This window comes from Cynocephalus volans, chromosome 7, assembly GCF_027409185.1.
Source record: "Cynocephalus volans isolate mCynVol1 chromosome 7, mCynVol1.pri, whole genome shotgun sequence".
Lineage (NCBI taxonomy): Eukaryota > Metazoa > Chordata > Mammalia > Dermoptera > Cynocephalidae > Cynocephalus > Cynocephalus volans.
The window spans coordinates 77891139-77909007 of record NC_084466.1 but is presented as its reverse complement, the minus strand read 5'-3'; the positions used below and the strand labels follow the sequence as shown (position 1 = coordinate 77909007).

General features: G+C 39.1%; 1 protein-coding gene across 5 annotated transcripts in view; it reads left to right on the top strand.

Annotated features, from left to right (window-relative positions):
- The window catches only part of FRY (FRY microtubule binding protein), a 216918-nt gene that overhangs the window by 180483 nt on the left and 18566 nt on the right, over positions 1–17869 (top strand). For all 5 annotated transcript variants that reach the window (XM_063101926.1, XM_063101924.1, XM_063101923.1 and 2 more), the window contains 3 exons: positions 210–376; positions 1851–2040; positions 17104–17253. In XM_063101926.1, coding sequence (XP_062957996.1) covers positions 210–376; positions 1851–2040; positions 17104–17253 — 507 coding nt within the window. The remainder of the gene's footprint in view (positions 1–209; positions 377–1850; positions 2041–17103; positions 17254–17869) is intronic.

Here is a 17869-nt window from a genome sequence, read left to right as displayed (position 1 = left end):
AGCCTCTTTGGGGTCTGTTGTGGAAGAGACTGAAAAGAAGATAAAGAATGAACAGCACTTCAGAGAATTCCCAAGTCCATTCTAGAAACTGATTGTATTGTAGCTGGAAAACACTCTCAGCATTTGTCTTTTATTTTTTCTTTAGTTGACCAGATTTTCCTGTTTATATTCTTACATATTGAGGGGATTCTTCTCATTCATCCCTCCAGGCTGAAGCTGTCCAGGAGGAGGAGGACACCACCGTGCACGAGGATGATCTTTCCAGTTCCATCAATGAACTCCCAGCAGCTTTTGAATGTAGTGACAGCTTCAGCCTGGATATGACTGAGGCGGAGGAAAAAGGCAATCGAGCCCTGGACCAGTTTACTCTTGCAAGGTAACGGAACCCATGGCGGAAATGAGAGGTGTGAGTGTACGGGTGGCACATTGTGTTGCATTCACATGAATTCAAGTTCAATGTCACACTTGGACTGCTGGGGCTTCCTAATGAAGGACTCCAAAGTGACATATAACTCGGTGGGCTCTCACTGCACTGGAATCATCGAACCCCAGTGTAGGGCCTTGTGTGGAAAAGCCAAAGAAGGGCCTGGGGACGGGCCTTGTAAGCTTGGAAGATAAGCAAGATTTGGCAAGCCTTGGAAGTGAGTGTTTTTCCATTTGGGGTTAAAAGACCCAACAGGCTCTTTAGATGTTATATACCACTCTTCTTTAAATGACTGTCTTTCAGCCTAGTGGCTGATATTTCTGAGACTAGTGAGATATATGAATAGAAAAAAATATGAAGAGGAAGAGATAAAAACACCACAGGTTGGACTAGTACAGCATCTAGAATGAATCACAAATAATAATTCTACCAATTTACTTCTGGAGAATAAAATTAAGATCCTAAAATCATTATTCTGAAAGTTGAAAATAAGAACTAAGTAAAAGCTTCTGATGTGGCTAGACAAAGGCCTTCTGTTATGGTGAGCAGTACCTGCCCTTCAGAGGGAAAGGTTGAGGCAGTTCCTAGAGAAGAATCAGATTTTTCACTTTTCATTCATTGTCTCTCCTTCCCTCCTACCCCTCTTTCCCTCTCACCCCACATTTCTCTTTCCTTGTTTCCTTTCCTCCCTACACACTTGTCTCCCGGGCACTTATGCATATGTATTCCTTAGTACTGTCCCTCCTTAAGGTACTTTATATCTCTAAATAGCTACAAGAGAGGATCTTGTATGCTCCCCCTACAAAGAAACGCTTGAGGTGATGGATATGCTAATTACCATTTTATTATACATTGTACACATGGACCAAAACATCACATTGTATCCCATAAATATGTACAATTATTATGTCAATTAAAAATAAAAATGAAAATATATAGTCCGCATCCATATTATTAAATAAATTCATCTATATTTTATTTTTAAAAATACTCTCCCTCCATAAAGGAGAAATTAGAATATTCAAAATTCTTATTATAATTTTTCATAATAAAAAATGAAGGGGAATGAAAGTGCTGAAGCATAGGAGCTAATGTTTATTCTGTCTGGGGCACGGCTTCTAGGAAAGTGACAGGCACTTGCTGGAGGCTGAAAAAGGTACTGAATCTGTATAAAGGAATCAGATGAAAATTATTTCCTAGAATCAAAAGGACTCTTGGAGACCCCTGAATGAAAGCCAAGTCCCCAAAGCCACCTCAAAGGGAAGAGCGGGCAGAAGCGACTCCCTGCCTGTGCTGACACTCAGGCCTTGTACGCTTTGAAGATAAGCAAGATTTGGCCAACCTTATCAATGTACAGAATTTATAAAACCTGGTGATGGATGAGAAGGACATTGTTTCTTGACACGGTTGCTTTCATTTTTCCCAGCTTTGGAGAAGGCGACAGGGGCGTCTCTCCGCCTCCCTCGCCCTTCTTCTCGGCCATCCTGGCTGCCTTCCAGCCCACGGCCTGTGATGACGCCGAGGAGGCCTGGCGCAGCCACCTCAACCAGCTCATGTGTGACTCGGATGGCTCCTGTGCTGTGTACACCTTTCACGTGTTCTCCTCTTTGTTCAAGGTAGGGTGCTCACCGGAAGTTTATGGGACCTGCTCTCTTAGGGGAGCCAGGGAGCTTCTTTTTGTTTTTTTGGGTTTTTTTAATTCAAAATATTTTAACATTTCCTTGTACGTATTTGTGGGGTACAGTATGTCATTTCAATACATGCATATACTACACAATGGTTCACTTACAGGATGCTTCTGATTTAAGAAGGGGCTGTTGTTTGGTTCTGGGAATGTACTGTTCTAAATTTCCTGATTTCAAAATTTCTTCTGTTCAACCTTAATCTCCTCAACCTTCTCAAAGTGGTATTGTGAAGACGCTGACCTCAGATGATTTGAGTTGCCATGAAGAACCTTCCACTCTGCCATTCTGGCCTTTATTGCAGCATCAATCAATCCAAGGCAACAATGACATAGGGACCGTTAAGGGGTATCTTCTACCAAGCCTATCCTCCGTCTCATCTTTCCCCTTAGACCCCTCCTTTATCTCTCTTTCTCTTCATTGTTTGTAACCTTCTTTTCCTTGTCTTTCACCTCCCCCTTCCCTGGTGAATTCCTTCACATGAAGCCATGGTTGTGAACATTTTCTTACTCCCTTCAGTTGCTTCTGCACAGGTGAAGGGTCATTCTTGGTGTCGCAGCAGGGTTGCTGTGCATTCTGCATTCCTTTTGACGATGTGGGAAAATGCCTCCTCCTTGGTAGTCCTTAAGAATCAGGCCAATGTAACATCTGCCTCTGTAAGGTTACTTATTTTTCTGACCAGTAAGGAGATCGCAACCCTCGGCCTGGTGTGGTCTGCACCATGCTCAGCCAGTGAGTGCACCGGCCATCCCTATATAGGATCCGAACCCACAGCCTCGGCGCTACCAGCGCTGCACTCTCCCGAGTGAGCCACGGGGCCGGCCCTATTCATCTGTTATTCCAGTGAGCAGAAAAATAGACACACTGAAATCATCTACCTTAAATAATTTCAAATTCAGGAAGATATATGTTTAGTTAATAAAAGCAAACTGTTTTTTAGCCTGGACACCCTTCTCATAATCTAATCTATTTCTAGAGAACTATATACCAATGGTATGGATGGCTGTGGTTTCTAACTTGGCATCTTATGTGCGGTACTCACTCTCAACTGTTTGAATTCACTTTAAGTGACACCTATTATAAAGTTGAATGGAAAAATTAAAGGCATGTCTGGGATTAACTGGGGGCTGGAGTGGGTGTTAGCTTAAGAGAGAAAACAATTGCCTGCTGAATGGTAAGAATTCCAGAAACACTTTAGTAGTAAATCAGATTAAAATTTAAAAACAAATTATTAGAAAGCTACTATTTGAGGTGAATTTAATGTTAAGGATTCAGAAGCAAAGAAATTTATTAGTTCTACTGTTCTAAGAGCTATTTTTAAATGACTGACAATACATGTTTAAGTTTGGCTGTTGTAGTCATTTTTTCTTATAACAGTTACTGAACTATTCATTCTTAACTTGATATTCCTGAGCAATACTTTCCCACTGCCTAGAATGGTCATCTCCCCTGTCCCTTGGCTGTCGTACTCCCAGTAACATTCAAAGCCCTGATGGGGCACCACTTCAGTGAATGAAGCCTTCCTTTACTTCTTCCTCCCCTCCCTGTCACCTGGGACCCTTGTACCTGCATCTCATTGCATTCATCACACTGTACTGTAATTACATGTTGAGATGTCTGTCTCCCCAGATGAGGGCAGCAGCTGACACACTTGCTCACACACACAGGTGTTCAGTGGATGTAGAAGGAATGAGTGGAAATCTTAAACAAGCAGCATCTGAGTTCATGCCAGAGGACCAAGGTTCACTGCTAAGGGTGACAGTCAGCCGAGGCCCATAGCTGCAGCCAACTCTCTGACCTCCTCTCCCCCTACCCATGTATGACAGCAACAAGAGGCAGGCAGAAGTGAGTCCCTTCCTTCACCCTCTACCCCAGCACCTGACAGTGGAGATGCTAGTGAGCCAGACGAGAATTGTATGGGATGGCAGTTTCTGGGTGGAAAACAGTACAGTGAAGTCAGAATAGCCTTTGGAATTAAACCCACCTAGGTTCAAATCTTGGCTCTGGCCACTTACTAGCCTGGTGAGCTTGGAGACAGTCCCTAAGTTTTCAAGCTTCAGCATCCTCCCCTGTACAATGGAAGTGAAAATGGTATCTCTGAGTTATATTCTTTAAGGACGAGGATGGCTCACGAACAGAAACGGCACAGGCCATGCAGCTAGGTGGTCAACACGTGCTGCTATTACCATTTGGCCCCTCTTCCTCATGGTCACTGGCAGATCCTTTGTGATCCTGGCCCCTCCACAGATTCTGGCTCTCTGGTAAAAGCCAAGGAGCAACCACCCTCCGCAGAGAGTTGGGCAGCCCTGCCCAAGTGGTCTCAGTCCCTCCACTGGGAACTCTCTAGCCACTTCTGAGAGTAATACTCACATTGCAGGAGAGAGACCTAAAAGACCAAAACTTACCCTTCCAAGTGGTAGAGCTGTAGCTGAAGGAATAAAAGGGCACCGCATCCAATGTCTCTTAGTGCAGATAGTCCCTTCTCTCCTGAGTGTGGCTGATGTCACATTTGTCTGGTAACAGTTAAGTCTCTGGGATGCTGTTTTCACCACCCCAGAAATGGGTTCTGTTTTCACACCACTCACTGTCCAGACAGCAAAGCAGTTGTGGAGGAAGAAGAAAGCACTAAAAACTAAAATGGAACATGAGCTGGGAGGTGGGGCTGGTCATGGGCCATGCAGGGCCCATCAAATTCAAGTTTTTGATATTTTTTTCACCAGTGTATTAGGTCAATCCCTTGTGAAGCTTATCTGCAATAGTGATAACAGCATATCTCCTATTTTGGTTTTTATTATTACTTTTAGCCTTAAGAAATTTCTCATCCCCTATCAAATGCTATGTGATTGAAAGCAATATTGGAAGCAAAAAGGTATCAATAAAATATGCTGGAAATGAAATACAATCCAGACCTTCAGTCCACCTGTTATTAATCACTTGACATTTCCTTACCATGTCTGTTTTCTGTTTTCTAACATTTTCCTGTATATATGAATACCATGTTTCCCTGTTTTTGGTTAGATTTTGTAAGAGATAGGGAGGAGGTAATTGCAAAAATAAGTTGGTTTTAAAAGCAAGGAAATGTTGTCTGTTGATTCAGCATGAACATCTTTCCAAGTGTCCCAGTCATCATATCTTCTTCTTGCTGCTTGTGTTAGTGTCATCAAATTGTGTGATGTGTTTATATAGAATTCAGATAAAGACAAAACTGAATTTATATCCCCTCAATATCATCTGCCTCTATACGTGGCTCTGAAGTTCCCTGACAGATCTAGTCTTCTCAGGACAATAAAAATAAACTGAGATCTCACTTAAGTAACATGGAAAGAACACCAAATTATTTAGAGACCTGAATCCTAGTCCCAGCTCTGTCTCTCAACTAGCTTTGTGATACCAGATATGGCACTTCAGGTTCCTTTCATCTTTAACATTCAGACATTTTTTTGATATTTTACAGGTATTTAATTGCACATAAACTAACTTATCACAATAGAGATGTATGTATGTTATATATTCTACCAAGATTCTCAGATATAGAAAATAGAAAATTTTTAAAATATGCAATGTGGTTGGCATTTTTCTAATACAACATAAAGAACCAAAAGCCTGCTGTTGTTTGGGGGGACATGCTGATTTCCCCATAACAGGGCAGATAGTATTTCTCATGGATTAGGTTCTATGACTCAAAATATATAACATCTCTCTGGGAAAGCTAATGCCCAGGACTGGAATTATTTTCTGTTAAATATTTCCCTCTTTTTTGTAAAGACATTGTGTGCTGGAAGTTCAGTAGGTAAAAGTGTTCTCATTTTGGCATTACCAAGGGCACAATGAATCAGATTCTTTCTAATTATGGCTTTTTCTGCAGGCAATATAGGAGAAACAGTAACTTCTAGGAAGCATTATAGATTTCCGGAAGGATGTGAACTTTGGAGTCAGACCCATCCAACTCATTTCACTTGCTAGTGGCATGACCTTCACCTCTCTTTGCCTTACTTTCTTCTTCTAGTCATGAGGATGAACAAGTTGATGTATATGAACCTCTAGGACAAAGTTTGACCCAGTTCAGAACCCTGATCAGATGTGCTCTCAGAGGAAGATATTATTCTACATCCTGTGCAGCTTTTACTACTTGATTCTTCAGAGGCTCAAATGCCACTGTTTCAGTGCTCTGTCACAGGGAGCACTGAGCTTGGGAAACACCAAAAATTTCCATTTCTTGACATTTTCATCTGATCCACATTGAATCAATCCCAGTAATTTCTCAGTAATTGGACAAACAAGAGAGGAGGACTCAAGCTGCTGATCAGCACTGGCCACAAGCAAAAAGAAAAGCAGTGTTTATCGAAAAGATCACATGGGAATACACAGGTTGGGAAATGACATTTTAGGGAGAAACTCTGTCCCCACTGGATGATTACTTAGTTTACTTAAGATAAATGCTCACTCTGCTCCCCTCCCATCTTACCCTGAGGACTCATGCTCATTTGATATTTTTATAAAGATTAAAAACTGGTTTTTTCTATTAATAATAATGTAATGTATTCTTAAAAATTCCTAAGAGGCCTGGAAGCAGGCAAGGAGCATGCCAAAAACACCACTGCCACAGCCATGGCTGCTGCAAAAGCAGCTCACCACCAAGTAGTAACCACAGCCACCAGGCAGTGGCCCACAAGACACTCAACTATATTGACACAAGGAAAGTCACCAGCATAGACCAGAAGAGGAAGTCTCTCTCCTGAAAGCCCACTGAAGAATAATGGAAGCAACTGCTCTACCAGATGAACAGACATCAACATAGAAATACTAGAAATACAAAAATCCAAGAAAATATGACACCACTAAAAGAATACAGTAATTCTCAAGTTGGTTCCATATTTTAGCTATCGTATATACAGCTGCCATGAGCATGGGATGGATGAATGGATAAGGAAAATGTGGTATATATACACAATGTAATACTACTCAGCCATAAAAAAGAATGAAATTCTGCCATTTGCAGCATCATGGATGAGTCTGGAGAAAATTATGTTAAGTGCAATAAGCCAGGGAAAGAGAAATACTGCCTGTTCTCACTCATAACTAGGTATTAGAGAGAGAGAGAGAGAGAAGACCACAACAATACGTTGAACTTTCAGAAGGGGAGAACAAACCTAAGGATACTAGAGATGGGGGGAGAGAAGAAGGGGGTTTGGGGAGTGTAGGTCAGGTAAAGGGCATAAAGAAAAGTCACTATTTGTAATAATGAATATGCTAATAACAAATAATAATAATAAAAGAATACAGTAATTCTCAAATACCAGGCCCTTTAGAGCACAAAACCCTTGAAATGACTGAAAAGGAATTCCAAGCAACAATCTTAAGGAAACTCAGTGAGATATAAGAATACTCAGTTAGACAACATAATGAAATGAGAAAAAAAAGATCTAGTATATGAAGGAAGAAATTTACAAAGAGATTAGTACCATTAAAAAGAATGTAGCAGAACTCATATTTCTGATCTTGAAGATAGTCTTTTTGAAATAACTCAGGCAGACAAAAAAAAAAGGAAAAAAGAAATTTTAAAAATTAGAAAATCTAAGAGAGCTAGCAGACAACCTTAAACACACAAACATTCAAATCATGGGTTTTCCAGAAGGGGAAGAGAAAGGAAAAGGCATGGAAAACCTATTCAAAGAAATAATAACAGAAAACTTTCCACATATAAGGATAGACATGGAACTTCAGGATCCAGGAAGCTCAAAGGTCCCCAAACAGATTCATCACAAAAAGATCCTTTCCAGGACACATTATAGTCAAGCCAGCAAAACTCAAAGACAAAGAGAGAATCTTAGAAGAAGCAAGAGAAAAGCATCAGTTGCCTATAAGGGATCCCCTATCAGACTACAGCAGACTTCTCAACAGAAACTCTACAGGTCAGAAGAAAAAGAGATGATATATTCAAAATACTAAAAGGAAAAACTGCCAGCCAAGAATACTGTACCCAGCAAGGCTATCCTTCAGAAAGGAGGGAGAAATAATGTATGTTCCACACAAACAAAAACTGTGGGAGTTCACCACCACATGACCAGCTCTGCAAGAAATCCTCAAGGGAGTCCTGCATCTGGAATCCAAAAAACAAAAATCACTATTACGAATACACAAGAAAAAACAAAACCCACTGGTAGAACAAAAATGCAAATGAGAAAAAGAAAGAAACTAAATTTTACCACCACAAAAAACCAACAAACATCAAAGACAAACAATAAAAGGGCAAAAAATAAATAAAAGATATATAAAACATCCAAACAACAATCAATAAAATGCCAGGAATAAGGCAATACCTTTCAATAACAACCCTAAATGTAAATGGATTAAACTCTCCATGCAAAAGACACAGACTGATTGGATTGAAAAGCTAGACACAACTATATACTGTCTTCAAGAGACCCACCTCACCTGTAAAGACACACACAGAGTAATAGTGAAGGGACAGAAAAGATACAGCATGCAAATGGAAACCAAAACCAAGCAGGAGTAGCTATTCTTATATCAGTTAAAATAGACTTTACACTAAAAACCATAAAAAGAGACAAAGAAGACCATTATGTAATGATATAGGGATCTATCCAGCAAGAAGACATAACAATCATAAATATATATGCACCCAACACTGGAGCACCCACATATATAAAGCAAACACTATTAGGCCTAAAGAAAGAGATAGACCCCAATACAATATTTGTTGAGGAACTGAACACCCCTCTTTCAGCACTGAACATATCACCTAGGCAACAGATCAACAGAGAAACACAGGATTGAACATATCACCTAGGCAACAGATCAACAGAGAGACACAGGATTGAAAGTGGACCTGGCAGGTATCTATGGAACATTTCATCCAACAGCTACAGAATATTCATTCTTCTCATCAGCACATGAAACATTCTCCAGGATAGACCATATGTTAGGTCACAAATCAAGTCTCAGCAAATTTTTAAAAGTTGAAATCATTTCAAGTATCGTTTCAGACCACAACAGATTGAAAGTAGAAATCAATAACAAGTGAAACTCAAGAAACTATACAAACACGTGGAAATTAAACAACATGCTCCTGAATGAACTATGGGTCCTAGGAGAAATTCAAAAATAAATCAAAAAATTTCTTGAAAGTAACAAAAATAAAGACACCATACCAAAACCTGTGGGATTCTGCAAAAGCAGTACTAAGAGGGAAGTTTACTGCAATAAACACTTACATCAAAAGAGTAGAAAGACTTCAAATAAACAACCTAATGTTACATCCCAAAGAACTAGAAAAATAAGAATATTCTAATCCCAGAACTAGAAGATAAAAATAATTAAGATCAGAGCAGAACTAAATGAAAGAGAGACCAAAGAATGATACAAAAACATCAATGAAAGAAAAAGTTGTTTTTTTGAGAGGATAAACAAAATACGCAAGCCATTAGCTAGGCTAACTAAAAAAAAGGGGAGAGAAGACCCAAATAACAAAAATTATAACTGAAAAAGGAGATATTACAACCAATACCACAGAAATACAAAGAAACATTAGAGACTATTATAAACAACTATATGCCAACAAATTTGAAAACCTGAAGGAAATGGATAAATTTGTGGACACATACAGACTACCAAGATTGAACCAAGAAAAAATAGAAAACATGAACAGATCAATGAAATTGAAATAGTAATCAGCAGTCTCCCAACAAAGAAAAGCCTGGACTGTATGGCTTTACTGCTGAATTCTACAGACCTTTAAAGAAGAATTAATACCAAGTTTCTTCAAACTATTCCAAAAAATTAAAACAGAGACCTGCGGGGGCTCAGGGCAGCAGGCCCCGAACCTCCCAGTAGCCCCTTTTATCCCCCCCACCATGGGATGAGCAAGAGAGGGAACCGGTAGGATTACTCCTGCCACCCTAGTGGCCAGGAGAGCCCAGGACGAAGGTGAGTATGCTGCCCGCCTATTCAGCCCCACAGAGAGACACTCAGACGTGGCAGGGGTTCCGTCAAGCAGTTCCGTTTATTTTCACACAAGTACCTGCTTTTATAAGCATATGGCAAGGGGAATTCCTAACTTCAACCTATCATCTTAAAGGTCATGTGAACATGCATCTTGCTTTAATGCTTTGCTATTGCAATCATGCGGTGAGCACGAGTGCAGAAATATCTTTTATCCAATAATTTTTTTTTTTTTTTTTTTTTTTTTTTTTTTTTATTTTATTTTATTTTTTATTTTTTTTTTTTTTTTAAATTTTATTTTGTCGATATACATTGTAGCTGATTAATGCTCCCCATCACCAAAACCTCCCTCCCTTCTCCCTCCCCCCCTCCCCCCCAACCATGTCCTTTCTGTTTGTTTGTTGTATCAACTTCAAATAATTGTGGTTGTTATATCTTCTTACCCCCCCCGGTTTGTGTGTGTATGTGTGTATGTGTGTGTGTGAATTTATATATTAATTTTTAGCTCCCACCAATAAGTGAGAACATGTGGTATTTCTCTTTCTGTGCCTGACTTGTTTCACTTAATATAATTCTCTCGAGGTCCATCCATGTTGTTGCAAATGGCAGTATTTCATTCGTTTTTATAGCTGAGTAGTATTCCATTGTGTAGATGTACCACATTTTCCGTATCCACTCATCTGATGATGGGCATTTGGGCTGGTTCCAACTCTTGGCTATTGTAAAGAGTGCTGCGATGAACATTGGGGAACAGGTATACCTTCGACTTGATGATTTCCATTCCTCTGGGTATATTCCCAACAGTGGGATGGCTGGGTCGTATGGTAGATCTATTTGCAATTGTTTAAGGAACCTCCATACCATTTTCCATAGAGGCTGCACCATTTTGCAGTCCCACCAACAATGTATGAGAGTTCCTTTTTCTCCGCAGCCTCGCCAGCATTTATCGTTCATAGTCTTTTGGATTTTAGCCATCCTAACTGGGGTTAGATGGTATCTCAATGTGGTTTTGATTTGCATTTCCCGGATACTGAGTGATGTTGAGCATTTTTTCATATGTCTGTTGGCCATTTGGATATCTTCCTTAGAGAAATGCCTACTTAGCTCTCTTGCCCATTTTTTAATTGGGTTGCTTGTTTTCTTCTTGTAAAGTTGTTTGAGTTCCTTATATATTCTGGATATTAATCCTTTGTCAGATGTATATTTTGCAAATATTTTCTCCCACTCTGTTGGTTGTCTTTTAACTCTTTTAATTGTTTCTTTTGCTGTGCAGAAGCTTTTTAGTTTGATAAAATCCCATTTGTTTATTTTTCCTTTGGTTGCCCGTGCTTTTGGGGTCGTATTCATGAAGTCTGTGCCCAGTCCTATTTCCTGAAGTGTTTCCCCTATGTTTTCTTTAAGAAGTTTTATTGTCTCAGGGTGTATATTTAAATCCTTAATCCATTTTGAGTTGATTTTAGTATATGGTGAGAGGTATGGATCTAGTTTCATTCTCCTGCATAACGATATCCAGTTATCCCAGCACCACTTGCTGAAGAGGCAGTCCCTTCCCCAGTGAATAGGCTTGGTGCCTTTGTCAAAGATCAGATGGCAGTAAGTGTGAGGGTTGATTTCTGGATTCTCTATTCTATTCCATTGGTCAGTGTGTCTGTTTTTATGCCAGTACCATACTGTTTTGGTTATTATAGCTTTGTAGTATAGCTTAAAGTCAGGTAGTGTTATGCCTCCAGCTTTATTTTTTTTGCTGAGCATTGCTTTGGCTATTCGTGGTCTTTTATTGTTCCATATAAATGTCTGAATAGTTTTTTCCATTTCTGAGAAAAATGTCTTTGGAATTTTGATGGGGATTGCATTGAATTTGTATATCACTTTGGGTAGTATGGACATTTTCACTATGTTGATTCTTCCAATCCAAGAGCATGGGATATCTTTCCATCTTCTTGTATCCTCTCTAATTTCTCTCAGCAGTGGTTTGTAGTTCTCATTATAGAGATTTTTCACCTCCTTGGTTAACTCAATTCCTAAGTATTTTATTTTTTTGGTGGCTATTGTAAATGGGCAGGCTTTCTTGATTTCTCCTTCTGCATGTTCACTATTGGAGAAAAGAAATGCTACTGATTTTTGTGTGTTGATTTTGTATCCTGCTACTGTGCTGAAATCATTTATCAATTCCAACAGTTTTTTTGTAGAGGTTTTAGGCTGTTCGATATATAGGATCATGTCATCCGCAAACAGGGACAGTTTGACTTCATCTTTTCCAATCTGGATGCCCTTTATTTCCTTCTCTTCTCTGATTGCTCTGGCTAGTACTTCCAACACTATGTTGAATAGGAGTGGTGAGAGTGGGCATCCTTGTCTAGTGCCTGTTCTTAAAGGAAAAGCTTTCAGCTTTTCCCCATTCAGGATGATATTGGCAGTGGGTTTGGCATATATGGCTTTAATTATGTTGAGATACTTTCCCTCTATACCTAACTTATAGAGGGTCTTTGTCATGAATGAGTGCTGAACTTTATCAAATGCTTTTTCAGCATCTATAGAGATGATCATATGGTCCTTGTGTTTGAGTTTATTAATATGGTGTATCACATTTATTGATTTGCGTATGTTGAACCAACCTTGCATCCCTGGGATGAATCCCACTTGATCGTGATGAATAATTTTTCGTATGTGTTGCTGTATTCTGTTTGCTAGTATTTTAGTGAGGATTTTTGCATCTATATTCATCAAGGATATCGGCCTGTAGTTTTCTTTTTTGGTTATATCTTTACCTGGTTTTGGTATCAGGATGATGTTTGCTTCATAGAATGAGTTTGGGAGATTTGCGTCCGTTTCAATCTTTTGGAATAGTTTGGAAAGAATCGGTGTCAATTCCTCTTTGAATGTTTGGTAAAATTCTGCTGTGAATCCATCTGGTCCTGGGCTTTTCTTTGTTGGGAGCCTTCTGATAACAGCTTCAATCTCCTTTATTGTTATTGGTCTGTTCAAATTTTCTACGTCTTCACGGTTCAGTTTTGGGAGCTTGTGTGTGTCCAGAAATTTATCCATTTCCTCCAGATTTTCAAATTTGTTGGCGTATAGTTGTTTATAGTAGTCTCGAATGATTCCTTGTATTTCAGATGAATCAGTTGTAATATCGCCTTTTTCATTTCTAATTTTTGTTATTTGAGTCTTCTCTCTTCTTTTTTTTGTTAGCCATGCTAATGGTTTGTCAATTTTATTTATCTTTTCAAAAAACCAACTTTTTGATTCGTTGATCTTTTGAATTGTTTTTTGGTTTTCAATTTCATTCAGTTCTGCTCTGATCTTAATGATTTCTTTCCGTCTGCTAACTTTAGGATTGGATTGTTCTTGTTTTTCTAGTTCTTTAAGGTGAAGTGTTAGGTTGTTCACTTGCCATCTTTCCATTCTTCTGAAGTGAGCATTTAATGCAATAAATTTTCCCCTCAATACTGCTTTTGCAGTATCCCACAGGTTTTGGTATGATGTATAGCAGCCAGATTTATAAAACAAACTCTATTAGACCTAAAGAAGGAAATAGACACTAATACCATAATAGCAGGGGACCTGAACACTCCACTGTCAATATTAGACAGATCATCTAGGCAAAGAATCAGTAGAGAAACACAAGATCTAAACAAGACTCTAGACCAATTGGAATTGGCAGATATCTACAGAACATTCCACCCAACAACCTCAGAATATTCATTCTTCTCATCAGCACATGGATCATTCTCCAAGATAGATCACATATTAGGTCACAAATAAAGTCTCAATAAATTCAAAAAAATTGGAATTATCCCATGTATCTTCTCAGACCACAATGGATTAAAATTAGAAATTAATAACAAACAAAACTCTGGAAACTATACAAACACATGGAAATTAAACAGCATTCTACTTAATGACATATGGGTCCAAGAAGAAATCAAGCAGGAAATCAAAAAGTTTATTGAAACTAATGAAAACAATGATACATTATCCAATAATTTTAAACTATGTCTTTCCTTGGCCACTCCCGGGCAGCTTCTGTCAGGCGCTATCATTATCTCTCCTGTCCAGGGGAATGTTTTCAACAGAATACATATGCATATGTGGGTGGGGTCGTGGCTAGTTCTCTGCCCTGGGAGGAGGTGCGTAGCCTCAATGCCCCAACAGAGACCATTCTCCCAAACTCATTCTGTGAGGTTAGCATCACCCTTATACCAAAACCAAACAAAGATACAACAAAAAAACTACAGGCCAATATTTCTGATGAACATAAATGTAAGAATCCTCAATAGAATATTAGCAAACAGAATTCAGCAATACATAAAAAAAATTATACACCATGATCAAGTGGGATTCATCCCAGGGACACAAGGATGGTTTAACATACATAAATCAATAAATGTGACACACCACATCAACAAAGTTAAGGATAAAAACCATATAATTATCTCAATAGACCCAGAGAAACCATCTGACAAAATTCCACATCCCTTCATGATAAAGACTCTCAACAAATTAGGTATAGAAGGAAAGTATCTCTGGGCTGGCCCGTGGCTCACTCAGGAGAGTGTGGTGCTGAGAACACCAAGGCCCCGGGTTCGGATCCCATATAGGGATGGCCGGTTCGCTCACTGGCTGAGCGTGGTGCTGACAACACCAAGTCAAGGGTTAAGATCTCCTTACCGGTCATCTTTAAAAAAAAAAAAAAAAAAAAAAAAAAAGTATCTCAACACAGTAAAAGCCATATATGACAAACCCCCTGCCAATATTGTCCTGAATGGGAAAAAGACCAGGAACAAGATAAGGACACCCATTGTTACCACTTCTATTTAACATAGTATTGGAAGTACTATCCAGAGCAATCAGGTATGAAAGAAATAAAGGGTGACCAGACTGGAAAAGACAAAGTCAAACTGTTCCTACTTGCAGATGACATGATCCTATATATAGAAAAAACTGAAGACTCTACCAAAAAACTCTTAGAGCTGATAAATGATTTCAGTAAAGTTGCAGGATACAAAATCAACATGCAAAAATCAGTAGCTTTTTTAATACTCCAACAATGAACTAGCAGAAAAAGAAATCAAGAAAGCAAGCCCATTTACAGTAGCCACCAAAAAAATAAAATACTTAGGAATCAATTTAACCAAGGAGGTGAATAATCACTACAATGAGAACTACAAATCACTGCTGAAAGAAACTAAAGAGGATGCAAAAAGATGGAAAGACATTCCATGCTCTTGGATTGAAATAATCAACATTGTGAAAATGTCCATCCTACCCAAAGTGATCTACAGATTCAGTGCAATCCCCATCAAAACACCAGTGACATTCTTCAGAGAAACAGAAAAAACAATCCTAACATTCATATGGAACAACAAAAGACCCTGAATAGCCAAAGCAATCCTGAGCAAAAAAAGTAAAGTCAGAGGCAAATAACACTACCTGACTTCAAATTATACCACAAAGCTATAGTAACCAAAACAGCATGGTACTGGCATAAAAACAGACACTTGGACCAATGGAACAGAACAGAGAACCCAGAAATCAACCCACATATTTACAGCTAACTGATCTTTGACAAGAACAACAGGAGGATACACTGGGGAAAGGACGACCTCTTCAATAAGTGGTGCTGGGAAAACTGGACATCCATATGTAGAAGAATGAACCTAGACCTTTACCTCTCACCATATATCAAAATCAACTCAAAATGGTTTAAAGACATATATAAAGCTGAAACTATAAAACTACTAAAAGAAAACATAGGGTAAACACTTCAGGAAGTGGGACTGGGCAAAGACTTTATGAACAAAACCCCAAAAACACAGGCAACAAAAGGAAAAATAAATGGGATTATATCAAACTAAAAAGCTTCTGCACAGCAAAAGAAGCAATTAACAAAAAGACAGCCTACAGAATGGGAGAAAATGTTCGCAAACTACACATCAAACAAGGGGTAATATCCAGAATATACAAGAAATTCAAACAACCTAATAGTAAAAAAACAAGTAACCCAATTTAAAAATGGGCAAAGGAGCTGAATAGGTATTTCTCAAAGGAAGATATACAGATAGCCAACAGATACATGAAAAAATGCTCAACATCACTAAGCATCAGGGAAATGCAAATCAAAACCATATTGAGATGTCATCTTACACCAGTTAGACTGGCCAGTATCAAAAAGGCAGAGAATAACAAATGCTGGTGAGGATGTGGAGAAAGGGGACCCCTCCTACACTGTTGGTGGGACTGTAAATTATTGCAGCCATTATGGAAAACAGTATGGAGTTTCTTCAAACAACTACAGATAGAACTGCCATATGATTCAGCAATCCTACTGCTGATTGTATACCCAAAGGAATGGAAATTATCATGTGGAAGGAATACCTCTGCACTCCCATGTTTTTCGCAGCTCTATTTACTGTAGCTGAGAGTTGGAACCAACTTAAATGTCCACCGATGGATGACTAGATAGGAAAATGTAGTAAATACACACAATGGAATACTATTCTGCCATTTACAGCAATGCGGATGAACTTAGAGAAAATTATGGAAGTGAATTAAGCCAGGCACACAAAGAGAAATACCGCATGTCCTTACTCATAAGGGGGAGCTAAAAAGAAAAAAAGAAAGATACAACAATCACAACAATTCCTTGAACTCTCAAAAGGAGAGAACAGAACTGAGAACACCAGAGGTGGGAAAGGGGGTGGGGAGAAATTGGTAAAGGGCCACAAAAAATGTTTACATTGTGTAATGATAAAATTAAATAAAATTTTTAAAAAATTGCTGACAGTAGATTTTAAGTGTTCTCACCACATAAAAAATATGTGAGGTAATGCATGTGTTAATTAGCTCAATTTAGCCATTCCACAGTGTACACATATTTCGAAACATGTTGTATATGATAACTATATACAATTTTTATTTGTCAATTAAAAATAAAGTTTAAAAAGAAGACTCCCTCCCCCACAAAAATAAAAGTTTTTTCTAGTACGTAAGTTAAACTTGGCCTTTTCAAATGGTCACTATTCTGCCTTGCAGAATATTCAGAAAAGGTTCTGCTTCCTAACCTGTGATGCAGCCAGTTACCTTGGAGATAACCTCCGGGGAATCGGATCCAAATTCGTCAGCTCTTCCCAGATGCTCACCTCCTGCTCTGAATGCCCTACACTTTTCGTGGATGCTGAGACTGTGAGTACCGCAATCCTGCACTGGCACTAGAGACTGCCTAGCTTGTGGTGTGGAACTTCATGGTAGCATGCTTGTGTTATGGTTTCTTTTAAAGATACCTTTGGTGTTGTGAGCAGCTCTGTGTTGCGATACAACTCCCAAAGGCCTTGGGGTCTGCAGAGTAACTACTGTACATTGTCAGCCCAGGCCAAGGCAAAGCCATTTCAGAGAATCAGGAGAAAAATCCAAATCTTTTACTTCTGTGTCCTTGGCACCTCTCTCTGATGACTGATTTTAACAGCTGTGCGTATGGTAGGATTAACTCCCCCAGAGCTGACCTGGCCAGTCCCCACATGCCAGGCTGGCCAGCCAGATGGGTCTCCAGAAACAACATGTCATCACTCCCCCCTCATCCCCAAGTCTCTAAGAGAGACTCATTGCCCTCTAGATTTGCCCAGCCCAAACTGCAAATGATGAGTTTAAAGGATAATTAAAATAGTCTCTGGCTGACTGCTGAATCATAACTTTATGAATTTAACTCTAACCCTGCAAGACTGGTGAGCTTTTTGAGGGCAGGGGTTGTATGTTACCTTTCTTTACATCCCCCATCATATCACAGAACCATCATCACATATGC